Source organism: Chlorocebus sabaeus, chromosome 14, assembly GCF_047675955.1.
Source record: "Chlorocebus sabaeus isolate Y175 chromosome 14, mChlSab1.0.hap1, whole genome shotgun sequence".
In the NCBI taxonomy this organism is placed as follows: Eukaryota; Metazoa; Chordata; class Mammalia; order Primates; family Cercopithecidae; genus Chlorocebus; species Chlorocebus sabaeus.
This window is the reverse complement of record NC_132917.1, coordinates 61,420,865-61,438,326: the sequence shown is the minus strand read 5'-3', so window position 1 is coordinate 61,438,326 and position 17,462 is coordinate 61,420,865. Positions and strand designations below refer to the sequence as shown.

The following is a 17,462-nucleotide window of genomic DNA, read 5'->3' as shown; positions in this document are numbered from 1 at the left end:
GGCTAATTTTTTGTATTTTTAGCAGAGACAGAGTTTCACCATGTTGGCCAGCCTGGTATTGAGCTCCTGGCCTCAGGTGATCTGCCTGCCTTGGCCTCTAAAAGTGCTGGGATTACAGGTATGAACCATGGTGACCGGCCCTTTGTGCACTTATTTTTAGTTATTATTTTTAGTATTATTATTGTGGCAAAATGTACATAAAATAGAGTTTGCCATTTTAAAGTGTACAACTTAGTGGCTTTAAATACAGTGTTGTCCAACCATCACTATCTAGTTCCAGAAATTTTTTTATCACCCCAACTGGAATCCTGGTACTCATTTTTTTGTTGCTTATTTTTATTTATTTATTCATTTTAAGAGATGAGGTCCTGCTCTGTCAACCAGGCTGGAGTGCAGAGGCACTATCATAGCTCACTGCAGCCTCAAACTCATTGGCTCAAGCAATCCTCCCGCCTCAGCCTCCCAAGTAGCTGGAATTACAGGTGTGCACCACGATGCTCAGCTATTTTTTAAGCAGTCATTCCTTGATGTCCCCCTCAATCTTGTCTTTGTAGAGTTTCTCTATTAATTTTTTCATCCAATATAATACATTCACAATCTAAAATACATAAGGCCAGGCACGATGGCTCACGCCTGTAATCCCAACACTGTGGAGGGCCAAGGAGGGTGGATCACTTGAGGTCAGGAGTTCAAGACAAGCCTGGCCAACATGGTAAAACCCTGCCTCTACAAAAAATACAAACTTTAGGTGGGCATGGTGTGCATGCCTGTAATCCTAGCTACTGGGGAGAGTGAGGCCTGAGAATTGCTTGAACCTGGGAGGCGGAGGTTGGAGTGAGCCGAGATCATGCCACTGCACTCCCGCCTGGGCAACAGAGCAAGACTCCATCTCAAAAAATAAAACTAAAACAAAATACATAAATTTCCAACCAGGCCTGTAATCCCAGCACTTTGGGAGGCCGAGATGTTCAGATTGCTTGAGCTCAGGAGTTTGAGACCAGCCTGGCCAACATGGTAAGACCCTGTGTCTACTAAAATACAAAAATTAGCCTGGCGTGGTGGCGGGTGCCTGTAGTCCCAGCTACTCAGGAGGCTGAGGCAGGAGAATTGCTTGAACCCAGGAAGAAGAGGTTGCAGTGAGCCAAGATCGTGCCACTGCACTCCCGCCTGGGTGACAGAGGGTGATTCCATCTCAAAAAAGAAAAAAAAAAAAGATTTCCCACTATTTCCCACTCTACCTTGTTTCTTTGGAGTGTGCTTCCACAGTTCCTTTATGCAGATGTAAGCAAAGTTCTCCTCATTTTTACACAGAAAATACCATCTTAAAAGCTTTTGAACTTTGCTTCTTTTTTCACTTAAAAATACATCCTTGGCCAGGTACAGTGGCTCAAGCTTGTAATCCCAGCATTTTGGGAAGCCGAGACGGGGGGATTGCTTAAACCTGGGAGTTTGAGATCAGCCCATACAACATGGCAAGACCCTGTCTCTACAAAAGCAAGAAAAATTATTCAGGTTTGGTGGTGCACACCTGTAATCCTATTTACTCAGGAGACTGAGGTGGGAGGATCACTTGAGCCCAAGAGGTGGAGGTTGCAGCGAGCTCTGACTGTGCCACTGAACTCCAGTCTGGGTGACAGAACAAGACCCTATCTCTAAAAAGTATATAAGGTAACCGTAAGTCCTGTTTTGTTTGGGAAAGACCCTGTTATGTGTTACCTGCTTTTTAAATGTTTGGATGAGAAATTGTATGATCACTCTTTTTTTTGTTTGTTTCTTTATTTTACTTTAAGTTCTGGGATACAAGTACAGAATGTACAGGTTTGTTACATAGGTATACATGTGCCATGGTGGTTTGCTGCACCTGTCAAGCCATCCTCTAGGTTTAAAGCCCTGCATGCATTAGGTATTTGTCTTAATGCTCTCCCTCCCCTTGCTCCCTACCCTCTAACCTGTGTGTGATGTTCCCCTCCCTGTGATCATGTGTTCTCATTGTTCAACTCCCACTTGTTTACTGACTTTTTAATAATCACCATTCTAACTGGCATGAGATGGCATCTCATTGTGGTTTTGATTTGCATTTCTCTAATGACAAGTGATGATGAACTTTTTTTCACATGTTTGTTGGCTGCATAAATGTCTTCTTTTGAGAAGTGTCTCTTCATATCCTTCGCCTACTTTTTGATAAGGTTGTTTGTTTTTTTCTTGTAAATTTGTTTAAGTTCCTTATAGAGTCTGGATATTGGACCTTTGTCAGATAGGTAGATTGCAAAAATTTATCCCATTCTATAGGTTGCCTGTTCACTCTGATGATAGTTTCTTTGTTGTGCAGAACCTCTTTAGTTTAATTAGACTCCTTTGTCAATTTTAGCTTCTGTTGCGATTGCTTTTGATGTTTTAATCATGAAGTCTTTGCCCATGCCTGTGTCCTGAATGGTATTGCCTAGGTTTTCTTCTAGGGTTTTTATGGTTTTGGGTTTTACATTTAAGTCTTTAATCCATCTTGAGTTAATTTTTGTATAAAGTGTAAGGAAGAGGAGGTCCAGTTTCTGTTTTCTGCATATGGCTAGCCAGTTTTCACAGCACTGTTTCTTAAACAGGGACTCTTTCCCCCATTGCTTGTTTTTGTTAGGTTTATCAAAGATCAGATGGTTGCAGATGTGTGGTGTTATTTCTGAGGTCTGTGTTTTTTTCCATTGGTCTATATATCTGTTTTGGTATCAGTACCATGCTGTTTTGGTTACTGTAGCCTTGTAGTATAGTTTGAAGTCAGGTAACATGATGCCTCCAGCTTCGTTCTTTTTGCTTAGAATTGTCTTGGCTATACAGGTTCTTTTTTGGTTCCATATGAAATTTAAAGTAGTTTTTTCTAATTTTGCAAGGAAAATCAATGGTAGCTTGATGGGAATAGCATTGAATCTATAAATTACTTTAGGCAGTATGGCTATTTTTTTTATCTTTAGTAGAGAAGGAGTTTCACCATCTTGGCCAGGCTGGTCTCAAACACGTGACCTCATAATGTACCCACCTCGGCCTCCCAAAGTACTGGGATTACAGACATGAGCCACTGCACACAGCCTGAAAATTCTTTTCTTTAGGAATCTTGAATATTGGCCCCCACTCTCTTCTGGCTTGTAGGGTTTCTGCAGAGAGATCTGCTGTTAGTCTGATGGGCTTCCCTTTGTAGGTAACCTGACTTTTCTGGCTGCCCTTAATATTTTTTCCTTCATTTCAACCTTGGAGAATCTGACTATTGCGTGTCTTGGGGTTGCTCTTCTTCAGGAGTATTTTAGTGATGTTTCTGTATTTCCTGAATTTGAATGTTGGCCTGTCTTGCTAGGCTGGGGAAGTTCTCCTGGATAATATCCTGAAGTGTGTTTTCCAACTTGGCTCCATTCTTCCCTTCACTTTCAGGTACCCCAGTCAATCGTAGGTTTGGTTTTTTCACATAGTTCCATATTGCTTGGAGGCTTTGTTCGTTCCTTTTCATTCTTTTTTCTCTAATCTTGTCTTCACACCTTATTTCAGTAAGGTGAGCTTCAATCTCTGATATCCTTTCTTCCACTTGATCAAGTCGGCTATTGATATTTGTGTATGCTTCATGAAGTTCTCATGCTGTGTTTTCCAGCTCCATAAGGTCATTTATGTTCTTCTCTAAACTGGTTATTCTAGTTAGCAGTTCCTGTAACCTTTTATCAAGGTTCTTAGCTTCCTTGCATTGGGTTAGAATATGCTCCTTTAGCTCAGAGGAGTTTGTTATTACCAACCTTCTGAAGCTTACTTCTATCAATTTGTCAATCTCATTCTTGGTCCAGTTTTGTGCCCTTGCTAGAGAGGAGAGGAGTTGCGATCATTTGGAGAAGAGGCATTCTAGTTTTTGGAATTTTCAGCGTTTTGGGGCTGGTTTTTCCTCATCTTCGTGGATTTATCTACCTTTGATCTTTGAGGCTGATGACCTTTGGATGGGGTTTTCGTGTGAGGGTCTTTTTTGTTGATGTTGGTGTTGTGCTTTCTGTTTGTTAGCTTTTCTTCTAATAGTCAGGCCCCTGTTCTGCAGGTCTGCTACAGTTTGCTAGAGGTCCACTCCAGACCCTGTTCACCTGGGTGTCACCACTGGAGGCTGCAGAACAGCAAAGATTGCTGACTGCACCTTCCTCCAGAAGTAGTTTCTTCTGGAGGGGCACTGGCCTGAGGCCAGACGGAGCTTTCCTGTATGAAATGTCTGTCAACCCCTGTTGGGAGGTGTCTCCCAGTCAGGAGGCACTGGGGTCAGGGACCCACTTGAGGAGGCAGTCTGTCCCAGTCTGTCCCTTAGCAGAGCTGGTGCATTGTGTTTTTTTGTTTTGTTTTGTTTTTGTGACAGAGTCTCACTCTGTCACCCAGGCTAGAGTGCAATAGCACAGTCTTGGCTCACTGCAACCTCTGCCTCCTGGTTTCAAGCGATTCTCCTATCTCAGCCTCCTGAGTAGCTGGGATTACAGGCATGTGCCACCATGCCTGGCTAATTTTTGTATTTTTAGTAGAGACGGGGTTTTGCAATGTTGGCCAGGCTGGTCTCTAACTCCTGACCCCAGGTGATCCGCGTGCCTCGGCCTCCCAAAGTAATGGAATTACAGGTGTGCGCCACTGCACCCAGGCAATTATATGATCACTCTATATGGGATCTGTAGTCCACTTTTTTTTTTTTTTTTTGAGACGGGGTTACACTCTGTTGCCTGGGCTGGAGTGCAATGGTGCGATCTCTGTTGCCCACTTTTTATTGAATACAAATTATAGGAAGTTTTAGAAGCTGTGTCCACAGTTGACTAGTTGATAAATATTTCTTGATTGAGCCACTATGGGTCTCAGGTTACAGTGAAATATATAATAATGTACAAGTGGTCCCTAGCCTATTGTTAATCTTGAAAATTAACTGGAATGTGTTATCTATCCACCTCACAGAAGTGCTCAGAAATAAATAATAAATTATCAATTATATTTGAAGGTGCTACTTTGTTTTGGAAAACAAGTTGGCTACAACAATTTATTTTTTGTTTTTTTAGAGATAAGGTCTCACATTCACAGGCCAGTATGCAGGGGCATGTGGAATGAGTATAACTCACTGCAGCCTGGAACTTCTGAGCTCAAACCATTCTCCTGCCTCAGTCTCTGGAGTAGCTGGTACTAGAGCATGCACCATCATGCTCAGCTAATGTCCTCCTCCTCCTCCTCCTCCTCCTCCTCCTCCTCCTCCTCCTCCTCCTCCTCCTCCTCCTCCTCCTCCTCCTCCTCCTCCTTCTTCTTCTTCTTCTTCTTCTTCTTCTTCTTCTTCTTCTTCTTCTTCTTCTTTCCTCTTCTTCCTCTTCTTCTTTTTCTTCTTCTTCCTCTTTTATTATCCCCATTGTTAAGCACACTCAGCTAATTTAAAATATATTTTTGTAAAGAGAGGGTCTCACTACTATGCTCAGACTCCTCTTGAATTCCTGGTATCAAGCAATCCTCCTGCCTTTGTCTCCCAAGGTGCTGGAATTACAGGCATGAGTCATTGCACAGGGCCAAGAAATTTATTCCACATATATATTTACACAGATATTCAAATAGGATTATTAGAAGCTATCCATTGTAACATTTAATAGCAAAAACCGGAAAAAAAAAAATGAATGTTCATTAAGAGGGGGCTGGTTAAATAAGGCACCCAGTGAAATGCTATGCACCCATTGAAAAGAATAGGGCATCAAGAGAACAAGAAGATGAGCCACATACTGGGAGAGAATATTTGCAAAAGACATGTTTCATGGCTTTCCTTTTATCTCGTTGCACTTCTGAGAGCAAGATGGGTCACCAGCAGCTGTACCAGAGCCACCTGCAAAAATTCAGCCAGGGTTCTCGCTCTCATGGCATCTGTTCAGACCTGCACAGTCTGATCCAGAAATATGGCCACAATATGTGCCTCCAGTGTTTCCACTGGTATGCAAAGGATATAGATTTCATTAAGTTGGACTAAGTGATCTTCCTTGAATGGATTATCCAAGGCATCCACCCAATAAAAAACCATGATTGCTCTTTGTACATAAAATAAATATTTAAAAACTACAACAACAAAAAAGATATGTTTCATAAAGGACTGTTATCCAAGCTATACAAAGAACCCTGAAAACTCAACAATCAGAAAATGAACAACTGGATTTTAAAAGTGGGCAAAAAAACCTGAACAAACATCTCACCTAGGAAGAAATACAGATGACAAGTAAGCATATTAAAAGATGTCCAGGCCGGGCACGGTGGCTCACGCCTGTAATCCCAGCACTTTGGGAGGCCAAAGCAGGTGGATCACGAGGTCAGAAGTTCGAGACCAGCCTGATCAACATGGTGAAACCCTGTCTCTATTAAAAATACAAAAATTAACCAGGCGTGGTGGCGGGCACCTGTAATCCCAGCTAATCAGGAGGCCGAGGCAGGAGAATCGCGTGAACCTGGGAGGCAGAGGTTGCAGTGAGCAGAGATCGCACCACTGCCCTCCAGCCTGGGCGACAGAGTGAGAATCCCTCTCAAAAATAAATAAATAAATAAATAAATAAATAAATAAATAAAATAAAGATGTCTAATATCCTAAGTCATTAGGGTATTGCAAATTAAAACAAGATACCTCCACACACCTATTAGCATGGCCAAAATCCAGAACACTGACAGCACCAAATACTACCATGGAAGTGAAACAAAAGCTCTCATTCACTGCTGGTGGGATGCAAAATGGCACAGCCTCTTCGGAAGAGAGTTGGCAGTTTCTCACAAAATGAACATACTCTGTCCTGAGTTACCAGGAGTAAAAATGAAAAAATAAATAAATAAATAACTCTAACCATATGATCCACCAATCACACTCCTCTATATTTACCCAAATTAATTGAGAACTTATGTCTATATGAAAACTTGTTTATATTTTTAGCAGCTTTATTCATAATTGCCAAAACTCGGAAGTAATCAAGATGCCCTGAAGTAAATGAATGGATAAATAAACTGTGGTACATCAGACAATGGAATATTATTCAGCACTGAAAGGAAATGAGCTATTGAGCCATGAAAAGCCAGAGAGGAACTTTAAATGCATACTCCCAAGTGAAAGAAGCCAATGCCAAAAGCTTACATACTGTATAATTTCAGCTATATGACATTCTGGAGAATGCAAAACTATGGAGACAGTAAAACGATTAGTGGTTGCAGAAGCCGGGCGCGGTGGCTCACGCCTGTAATCCCAGCACTTTGGGAGGCCAGAGCGGGCGGATCACGAGGTCAGGAGATCGAGACCATCTTGGCTAACAAGGCGAAACCCCGTCTCTACTAAAAATGCAAAAAAAATCAGGCATGGTGGCAGACACCTGTGGTCCCAGCTACTCCGGAGGCTGAGGCAGGAGAATGGCGTGAACCCAGGAGGCAGAGCTTGCAGTGAGCTGAGATTGCGCCACTGCACTCCAGCCTGGGCGACAGAGCGAGACTCCGTCTCAAAAATAAATAAATAAATACATACATAAATACATACATAAATAAAAAGGATTAGTGGTTGCCAAGGGCTAAGTGGAAGGAGGGTTGAATAGGCAGAGCACAGGGGATCATTAGGGCAGTGAACTACTCTGAATGATGCTACGATGATGGACAAATGTCGTTTCTTTGTTTTTGGCCTTGGGGTTTTTTTTTTTTTTTGAGACAGAGTCTCGCTCTGTTGCCCAGGCTGGAGGGCAGCAGTGTGATCTCAGCTCACTGCAACCTCAAGCTTCCAGGTTCAAGCAATTCTCCTGTCTCAGCCTCCCAAGTAGCTGGGACTACAGGCATACACCACCACACCTGGCTAATTTTTGTATTTTTAGTAGAGATGCGGTTTCACCATATTGATCTGACTAGTCTCGAACTCCTGACCTCAGGTGATCCACCCACCTTGGCTTCCCAAAGTGCTGGGATTACAGGCATGAGCCACTGTGCCCGGCCAAATGTGTTTATTATACGTTTGTCCAAACGTATGAATGCACAACACCAAGAGTGAACCCTAATGTAAAGTATAGACTTTGGATGACAATAATATGTCAATGTAAGTTCATCAATTGTAACAAATATACCACTATGCTGGGGGATGTTGATACTGGGGAAGGTTGTGCATGTTTGGGGATAGAGGTTATAATATTAATAGGAACTCTGTACTTTTTGCTGTGAACCAAAAATTGCTCTAAAAAATAAAAGTTTATGGCCGAGTGTGGTGGCTCACACCTGTAATCGCAACACTTTGGGAGGCTGAGAAGGGTGGATCCCTTGAGGACAGGAGTTTGAGACCAGCCTGGCCAACATGGCAAAACCCTGTCTCTACTAAAACCACAAAAATTAACCAGGCATGGTGGCACATTCCTGCAACCCCAGGTGCTTGGGAGGCTGAGGCAGGAGAATGACTTGAACCCAGGAGACAAAGGTTGCAGTGATCTGAGATCGTGCCATTGCACTCCAACCTGGGCAATAGAGACTCTGCTTTTTTTGTTTTGTTTTGTTTTGTTTTGTTTTTAAAAAAAGAAGGCCAGTCTGGCCAACATGGTGAGAAAACCCTATCTCCACTAAAAATACAAAAATTAGCTGGGCATGGTGGCACACCCCTGTAATCCCAGCTACTCAGGAAGCTGAGGCAGGAGAATCGCTTGAATTCAGGAGGTGGAGGTTGCAGTGAACCGAGATTGTGCCACTGCACTCCAGCCTGGGCAACAGAGCAAGACTCTGTATCATAAATAAATAAATAAATAAATAAATAAATGTGTGTTTTATTATTATTTTTTGAGACAGGGTCTTGGTCTGTTGCCCAAGCTGGAGTGCAGTGGCACAATCAGGGCTCACTGCAGCCTCGAACCCCTGGGTTCAAGTGACCCTCCTGCCTCAGCCACCTGAGTAGCTGGGACTACAGTTGTGCCACCATGCCTGGCTAGTTTTCAATTTTCTTTTTTTTTTTTTGTAGAAACAGGGTATTCCTATGTTAACCAGGCTGAAGAATTAGAACTAAAATTAAAAATTTTATTTTTAAAAAGAGAGAGAGCACGTTGCTAAGAGCCATCCCACCCAAGAGATAATAAATGTTGGGTGAATAAAGGAAACTCAAAACCATGCTTTGTGATTCTACTTTGTAGAAAGACTGAGAGAAATAATTGGGTTGTGTAAATATGCTTAGCACATTAATGGAAGGGCATAAAAACACTTCCCAACAGAGGCTTCTTCTGGGGAGTGGGTTAGAGAATCAGCAGTGGGCAACTTTTACTTTCTTTGCTGTATAGATTAAAATTTTAATATGAGCATGCAGTTCTCCCATTTTTTCCATGATTCCTTGCTTTAATTATTTAAGTGATACATTGATATATTTTCTTTGCAAAATATTCTTTTTCCCTTCTTTCCTTTTTCTGAGACAGAGTCTCGCCCTGTTGCCCAGGCTGGAGTGCTGTGGTGCGATCACAGCTCACTGCAGACTTGATCTCCTGGGATCAGGAGGTCCTCATGCCTCAGCCTCCCAAGTAGCTTGGACGACTGCAGGCGTGTGCCACCATGCCTGGCTAAATTTTTAGTTTTGTTTGTTGTACAGATGAGGTCTTGCTATGTTGCCCACGGCAACTCCTGGGCTCAAGTGACCCTCCTGCCACCGCCTCCCAAAGTGCTGGGATTACAGGCGTGAGCCACCATGCCCGCCTCTGCAAAACATTCTAATAATTCAGATAAGATTAAGTTGTCCTTGACCTCCCTCCACCCAGTCCCACTCCCCTCCCAGGAGATGACCACTACTGGCCGTTTATTTGTGTCTTTCTCTCATCATTGTTAAAAAGTATATGTGAATCCCTTTGAGCTGCTCGAATCTGTGTTTATTATTAGTTGTAAAAGTCCCCAGTGACCACAGAAATGCTTCTTATGGGGAAAGGGAAGTTTTAAAATAGGGGAGCAACAGTATTTGTCATAAACTTGCCCAGCGGCAGGGAAAACCCCAGGTCTTTTTTAGATCTCAAAGAGTAGGAGAAAGATGGCTTAATGTGACTGTTTAGAGGCTGGGAGTGGACAAAGAAAGGAAGCCCAGAACAATAGGGTCCTTCCATGTCTGCCCTTCTGGAGGTGGGGCTGCGGCAGTAAGTGTGGAATTAGTGTAAATCACTATAATTTAGGGATTAGGAAGTCACCAGAGCTAAACTTTTAAATCTTTACTTTGAACTCTTTTATTTTATTTTTACTTTTTTTTTCTTTTGAGATGGGGTCTCGCTCTGTCACCCAGGCTGGAGTGCACTGGTGAGATCACAGCTCACTGCAGCCTTGACCTCCTAGGCTCAGGCAGTCCTCCTGCCTCAGCCTCCCAAGTAGCTACAAAGGTGTGTCACCATGCCCTGTTGCCCAAGGCTGGTCTCTAGCTCCTGGGCTCAAGGGATCCTCCCACCTTGGCCTCCCAAAGTGCTAGGATTACAGGCATGAGCTACCATGCCCAGCCTTTTACTCCTCTTACTCTCATCCCCAATTTTTTGTATTATATATGTATTTATTTATTTATTTATTATTTTTACTTTTTTTTTTTTTGAGACAGAGTCTCGCTCTTGTTGCCCAGGCTGGAGTGCAATGGTGTGATCTTGGCTCACTGCAATCCTGCCTCCAGGTTCAAAAAATTCTCCTGCCTCAGCCTCCCAAGTAGCTGGAATTACAGGCATGCGCCACCATGCCTAGCTAATTTTTTTTTTTAAAGTAGAGACGGGGTTTCATCTTGTTGGTCAGGCTGGTTTTGAACTCCTGACCTGAGGTAATCGACCTGCCTTGGCCACCCAAAGTGCTGGGATTACAGGCGTGAGCCACCGTGTCCGCCCTATTTTTACTTTTAATTATAGGATAGGATACGGTAAGAAGAGTGGGAAAGTCTGAGTGTCAGATGCTTCTTTATTTTATTTTATTTTATTTTTATTCTTATTTTTGTGATGGAGTCTCACTGTGTCACCAGGCTGGAGTGCAGTGGCACAATCTTGGCTCACTACAACCTCTGCTTTCCAGGTTCAAGCGATTCTCCTGCCTCAGCTTCCTGAGTAGCTGAGACTACAGGTCCATGCCACCATGCCCAACTAATTTTTTGTATTTTCAGTAAAGACGGGGTTTCACCATGTTGGCCAGGATGGTCTCGATATCTTTTTTTTTTTTTTTTTTTGAGACGGAGTCTCGCTCTGTCGCCCAGGCTGGAGTGCAGTGGCCGGATCTCAGCTCACTGCAAGCTCCACTTCCCGGGTTTATGCCACTCTCCTGCCTCAGCCTCCTGAGTAGCTGGGACTACAGGCGCCCGCCACCTCGCTCGGCTAGTTTTTTGTATTTTTTAGTGGAGACGGGGTTTCACCATGTTAGCCAGGATGGTCTTGATCTCCTGACCTCGTGATCTGCCCGTCTCGGCCTCCCAAAGTGCTGGGATTACAGGCTTGAGCCACCGCACCCGGCCTGGTTTCGATATCTTGACCTCATGATCAGCCCGCCTTGGCCTCCCGAGGTGCTGGGATTACAGGGGTGAGCCACTGCACCTGGCCTATTTATTTATTTATTGAGATAGAGTCTTGCTCTGTACCCAGGCTGGAGTGGAGTGGTGAGATCTTGGCTCACTGCAGCCTCCGCCTCCCAGGTTCAAGCAATTCTCCTGCCTCAGCCTCCCAAGTAGCTGGAACTACAGGCTTGCACCACCATTTCTGGCTAATTTTTTTTTGTTTTTAATTTTGCATTTTTAGTAGAGACAGGGTTTTGCCATGTTGACCAGGCTGGTCTTGAACTCCTGGCCTCAAGTGATCCACCCCCCACCCTTGGCCTCCCAACATGCTAGGCTTACAGGCATGAGCTACCACACCTGAGCTACCAGATACTTTTTTTTTTTTTTTTTTTTTTGAGATGTAGTCTTGCTCTGTTGCCCAGGCTGGAGTGCAATGGCACGATCTCGGCTCACTGCAATCTCTGTCTTCCCGGTTCAAGTGATTCTCCTGCCTCAGCCTCCTGAGTAGCTGGGATTACAGGCGCGTGCCACCACGCCCAGCTAATTTTTGTATTTTTAGTAGAAACGGGGTTTCAGCACTTTGGTCAGGCTGGTCTCGAACTCCTGACCTCATGATCCACCTGCTTCGGCCTCCCAAAGTCCTGGGATTACAGGCATGAGCCACCATGCGCGGCCTCAGATGTTTCTTTAGATCCAAACTTTCTAATGTACTGGAGCTAGAAAGGAGCACTGAAGATGGTGGCATTTAAGTTATTTTGCTGCTTAACAATTGCTATAGGGTGAATGTTATAGAATTTTTTTTTGTCTGTTCGTTTGTAGAGACAGGGTCTCACTATGTTCCTCAGGCTGATCTGGAACACCTAGCCTCAAGCGATCCTCCCACTTCGGGCTCCTCAAGTCCTGGGATTACGAGTGTAAACCACCATACCTGGTCTGTTATAGAATCTTTTCACTAAGAAAGTTGCTTTAGGCCGGGCGCGGTGGCTCAAGCCTGTAATCCCAGCACTTTGGGTGGCTGAGACGGGCGGATCACGAGGTCAGGAGATTGAGACCATCCTGACCAATGCGGTGAAACCCCGTCTCTATTAAAAAAAAAAATACACAAAAAACTAGCCGGGCGAGGTGGCGGGCGCCTGTAGTCCCAGCTACTCTGGAGGCTGAGGCAGGAGAATGGTGTAAACCCGGAAGGCGGAGCTTGCAGTGAGGCGAGATCGCGCCACTGCACTCCAGCCTGGGCGACAGAGCGAGACTCCATCTCAAAAAAAAAAGGGCCAGGCGCGGTGGCTCAAGCCTGTAATCCCAGCACTTTGGGAGGCCGAGATGGGTGGATCACGAGGTCAGGAGATCGAGACCATCCTGGCTAACACGGTGAAACCCCATCTCTACTAAAAAATACAAAAAACTAGCCGGGCGAGGTGGCGGGCGCCTGCAGTCCCAGCTCCTCGGGAGGCTGAGGCAGGAGAATGGCGTAAACCCGGGAGGCGGAGCTTGCAGTGAGCTGAGATCCGGCCACTGCAGTCCAGCCCGGGCTACAGAGCAAGACTCCGTCTCAAAAAAAAAAAAAAAAGAAAGAAAAGAAAGTTGCTTTATGCCAGGCGCAGTGGCCTGTGCCAGTAATCCCAGCACCTTGGGAGGCCAAGGTGGGCAGATTGTTCAAGCCCAGGAGTTCAAGACCAGCCTGGGCAACATAGCAAAACCCTGCCATTACAAAAAAATACAAAAATTAGCTGGGTGTGGTGTTGCACATCTGTAGACCAAGCTACTGGGAAGGCTGAGGTGGGAGGATAACTTGAGCTGAGGAGGCTGAGGCTGCAGGGGACTGTGATGGTGCCACTGCATTCCAGCCTGGGTGACGGCAAGACCCTGTCTCAAAAAAAAAAAAAAAAAAAAAAAAGCTGCTTTTTATGTCATTTTTAGATTACCAGGCTATTTTTACAAGATATTAATTCATTCCTTTAATTATACAAAAAAAAGCCGGGCACGGTGGCTCACGCCTGTAATCCCAGCACTTTGGGAGGCCGAGACGGGTGGATCACGAGGTCAGGAGATCGAGACCATCCTGGCCAACACGGTGAAACCCCGTCTCTACTAAAAATACAAAAAATTAGCCGGGCGAGGTGGCGGGCGCCTGTAGTCCCAGCTACTCGGGAGGCTGAGGCAGGAGAATGGTGTGAACCCGGGAGGTCGAGCTTGCAGCGAGCGCCACTGCTCCCCAGCCTGGGCGACAGTGAGACTCCACCTCAAATAATAATAATAATAATAATAATAATAATAAATAATACTGAGTTTTACCCACCTAAGGCCAGATATATCTAGAGAATTGGGAAATTCCTAATCCGGGCCTCTGATTAAATGGCAAAAGCCAAAGACTGGGACGCTCATCCCGCCACTGAACGGTGTGTGATTGCTCCCTTAATTGCATGATGGTTCATTTGCCTCATCTGTAAAATGAAAGTGTTGGTACAAACGATTTCTAAGGTACTAAGATTCAAAAATCTATTAGTTGAATCCATCTAGTTAATGTAAGACTGTCAGACTGAATCATACACTCAAAATGAAGTGAAGAGTTGGATCAATTGTATAGATCATTCTAGAATTTTTAAAAAAATTAATAGACCTCTATTAGATATATTTCAGGCCACATGGTTTAGTCTATTTTATTTTTCTGGGGCTGTAAGACCAGAACACTACCTGACAGATCCAGGTAACTCTCTTGTTCTCAGCTCCATTTCACCTATACAGGCCCCTCAGAGATTCAAGCACTTATACCTAACAATGCCAGGCTCCAAATACACTGAAAAAACTGACATTCTTTCAGCCCCAGTCCCAACCAGATCCTACATGTAGTGTCTACCACCGTTTAGCTAACCAGCCCTTTGCAAATTGGAAAGTGCCAATGAGTCACCTGGAGACCTTTTTAAAATGCACATTCTGATTCAGTAGATCTAGGGTGAGGCTCAAGAGTCTACATTTCTAACAAGTTCCTGGTGGATGGTCTCTGTTTCACACTTAAAGTGGCAAGGGGGCTAAACAACTAGCAGCTCACTGTCTTCTTTTTCAAACGCACGCTATTTTTGATTTAAAAAAAAAAAAAAAAACACTCTTTAACTGATAAAGCTAATGCTGCTTTCAAATAACACTTGTGAAATACAGTCAGAATTAAGGTCCTTCCTAAAATAAATGTGTTGGAGGTGGAGGCATTACACTTTGCTAAAGGTTAGGAAACTTAGAAGTGTGTTTCTTTTTCTTTAAATCTGTAGACAGATACCTTATACAGTAGCAAAGACTCATTAACATGTATAAATATCTTGCTCTAAAAAAGGACTCAACACAGTAGAGTGTAAGGATTCATAATATAACCTATGCAAAATCCTTTAGCCTCCATGCCTGTACTTACAAAAGGCTTAAACAAAAGGTATATAACCAAGTAAGGCAAAAGATATAAAGAGGCATTTCATAGAAGAGACTTGAATGGTCAATAAACATATGAAAAAATGCACACAACTTTATTAGTAATCAGATAACTGAAAATTTAAACCAAAACACCACTTTATAACCTTTACATAGTCAGAAAGGAAAAAAAATTATATAATAACACATGCTGATAAGGATATGTTATACACTGCTGGTGGGATTTAAGTTGGTGCAATTTATTTATATTTATTTATTTATTATTTTTTCTTTGATAATTTATTATTTTTTATTTTTGACATTTGTTATTTTTAACTTTGTCGTCCAGGCTAAAGTGCAGTGGTGCAATCACAGCTTGCTGCAACCACTACCTCTAGGGCTCAATTGATCCTCCCACCTCAATTTCCTGAGTAGCTGAGACTATAGCATATGCCACAATGCCTGGCTAATTTTTTTTTTTTTTTTTTTTTTTTTTGAGATGGAGTTTTGCTCCTATTGCCAGGCTAGAGTGCAATGACACAATCTCAGTTCACCACAACCTCCGCCTCCCAGGTTCAAGCGATTCTCCTGCCTCAGCCTCCTGAGTAGCTGGGATTACAGGCATATGCCACCACACCAGGCTAATTTTGTATTTTTAGTAGAGACGGGGGTTTCTCCATGTTGGTCAGGCTGGTCTTGAACTCCCGACCTCAGGTGATCCGCCTGCCTTGGCCTCCTAAAGTGCTGGGATTACAGGCATGAACCACCGTGCCCGGCCGCCTGGCTAATTTTTGTATCTTTTTGTAGAGATGGGGTTTTGCTATGTGGCCCAGGCTGGTTTGGAATTTCTGGCCTCAAGTGATCCACCGCCCTCAGCCTCCCAGATTTAGCCAAGGACTGGGATTTGCAAAGAGCTGGGATTACAGGCATTAGTCACTGCACCCGGCCCATAACTATATTTTGATAGTTACATAATAATCTATTATATCATATCAAGCAGATAATTTACTTAGCTGTATTCATACTATTGACAATTAGATTGTTTCCTTTTTTATTATTCTGCTTTTCCAGTTTTCCTTCTCTTTTGGGTAATTTCCATATGAAAAACTTCTAACAGAATAATTATAAGGTCAAAGGGTTGGAACATGTATACAAGTCTTCAGACATGCACATAAAATAATTTCTGCAGCCAAAAATGTATCTCCATTCAGATGTATTTCTATCACTTCAAATTCAGACTTTCTAAAATAGAAGTAGCCACTGCACTCCAGCCTAGGCAACAGAGTGAGACCCTGTCTCAAAAATAAAATAAAATAGAACAGCTCCCTGTTATCACCCTTTCTAAACTGTTTTCCTTCTGCTCTTAATTCTGTTACAGGCAATAGAAATATCTGGAACCCAGGTTGGCCAAATTCCTGCTCCTAATTCCTAGAAATATCCTCCTAGAAGAAAGACTGTCCCAGAGGAGACAGATCTCCCTCGAGGGCCTATATGTTCTGTGAAGTGCTTTTGGAAACTCTACTAATATCTTTAAGGATTTATTCAGCAGGAGATGAACCACCACACCCAGCCGCCTAATTTTTGTATTTTTTTGTAGAGACAGGGTCTCACTATGTTGCCCAGGCTGGTCTCAAACTCATGAGCTCAAGTGATCCGTCCACCTTGACCTCCCAAAGTGCTGAGAGTACAGGCATGAGCCACTGCGCCCATCCTTGTCTCTAATTTTTTAAAAAAGGAGGAAAAAATCACCAATCTGGCTGTATGGAGAGGTTGGATTCGGTGGTTGTTTAGAAGCCCGGCCCTGGGAGGCAAACTACCTGGGCTCAAACCCTAGCTCTGTGGCCCTGGTGCTAGGTGAGTTACTGATCTTCTCTGTGCATCATCTCCTTATCTGTAAAATAGAGATGATAATTATACACACACACACACACACACGTATGTGTATAAACCTTAGCATTTTTCAAGCCTCTCTAAGCAAGATCTTACTCCTCCATGATTCAATTCCCATGTATACCACATGAATTCCAAATCTCTGACTCTATGGCACCCTGTTGAAGTTCAGACCTGTTTGTTTCTTTTCTTTCTTTCTGTTTTCACATTGAAGGCCATGTTAGTTATTATCCTCACCTATCAATTGACATTTCTTTCCTATTGTCCCAAGGTAGGCACTTTGTCATCATTCTTCACTTCAACCTCTGCCCATACCATACCAGTTTTTTGCGTTACCTATCTCAGCTACTGGCACCATTAATCCCATCATCCAAACCAGAATGGGAGCATCACCTTTGATTCCTTATCTTCATCTCTACTACCAAACCCCTTTGTAAGTTCTCTCATCTCTCATCCAAACATTTCCCGGATCTCTGCTGTCATCTCCAACCCTGTCACCACTAATATATGTTAGATCCTCAAACCCTGACTATTGGGATCACCTTTCTTTTTTTTCTTTTTCTTTTTGAGACAGGATCTGGCTCTGTCACCCAGGCTAGAGTGGCACAATCACAGCTCACTGCAGCCTCGACCTCCTGGGCTCAATAAATCCTCCCACCTCAGCCTCCAGAGTACCTGGAACCACAGGTGTGCACTACCATCC

The 17,462-nt window shown here is 43.5% G+C and overlaps 1 protein-coding gene and 1 long non-coding RNA gene across 2 annotated transcripts in view; both read left to right on the top strand.

Moving 5' to 3' along the window:
• The window catches only part of LOC103220189 (uncharacterized), a 145,891-nt gene that overhangs the window by 96,385 nt on the left and 32,044 nt on the right, over nt 1–17,462 (top strand). The window lies entirely within an intron of this gene.
• On the top strand, nt 5,810–5,980 carry LOC119627114 (small ribosomal subunit protein uS14-like). The gene has a single exon (XM_038006328.2). It carries the CDS (start codon nt 5,810–5,812, stop codon nt 5,978–5,980), a length of 171 nt encoding a protein of 56 aa, XP_037862256.1.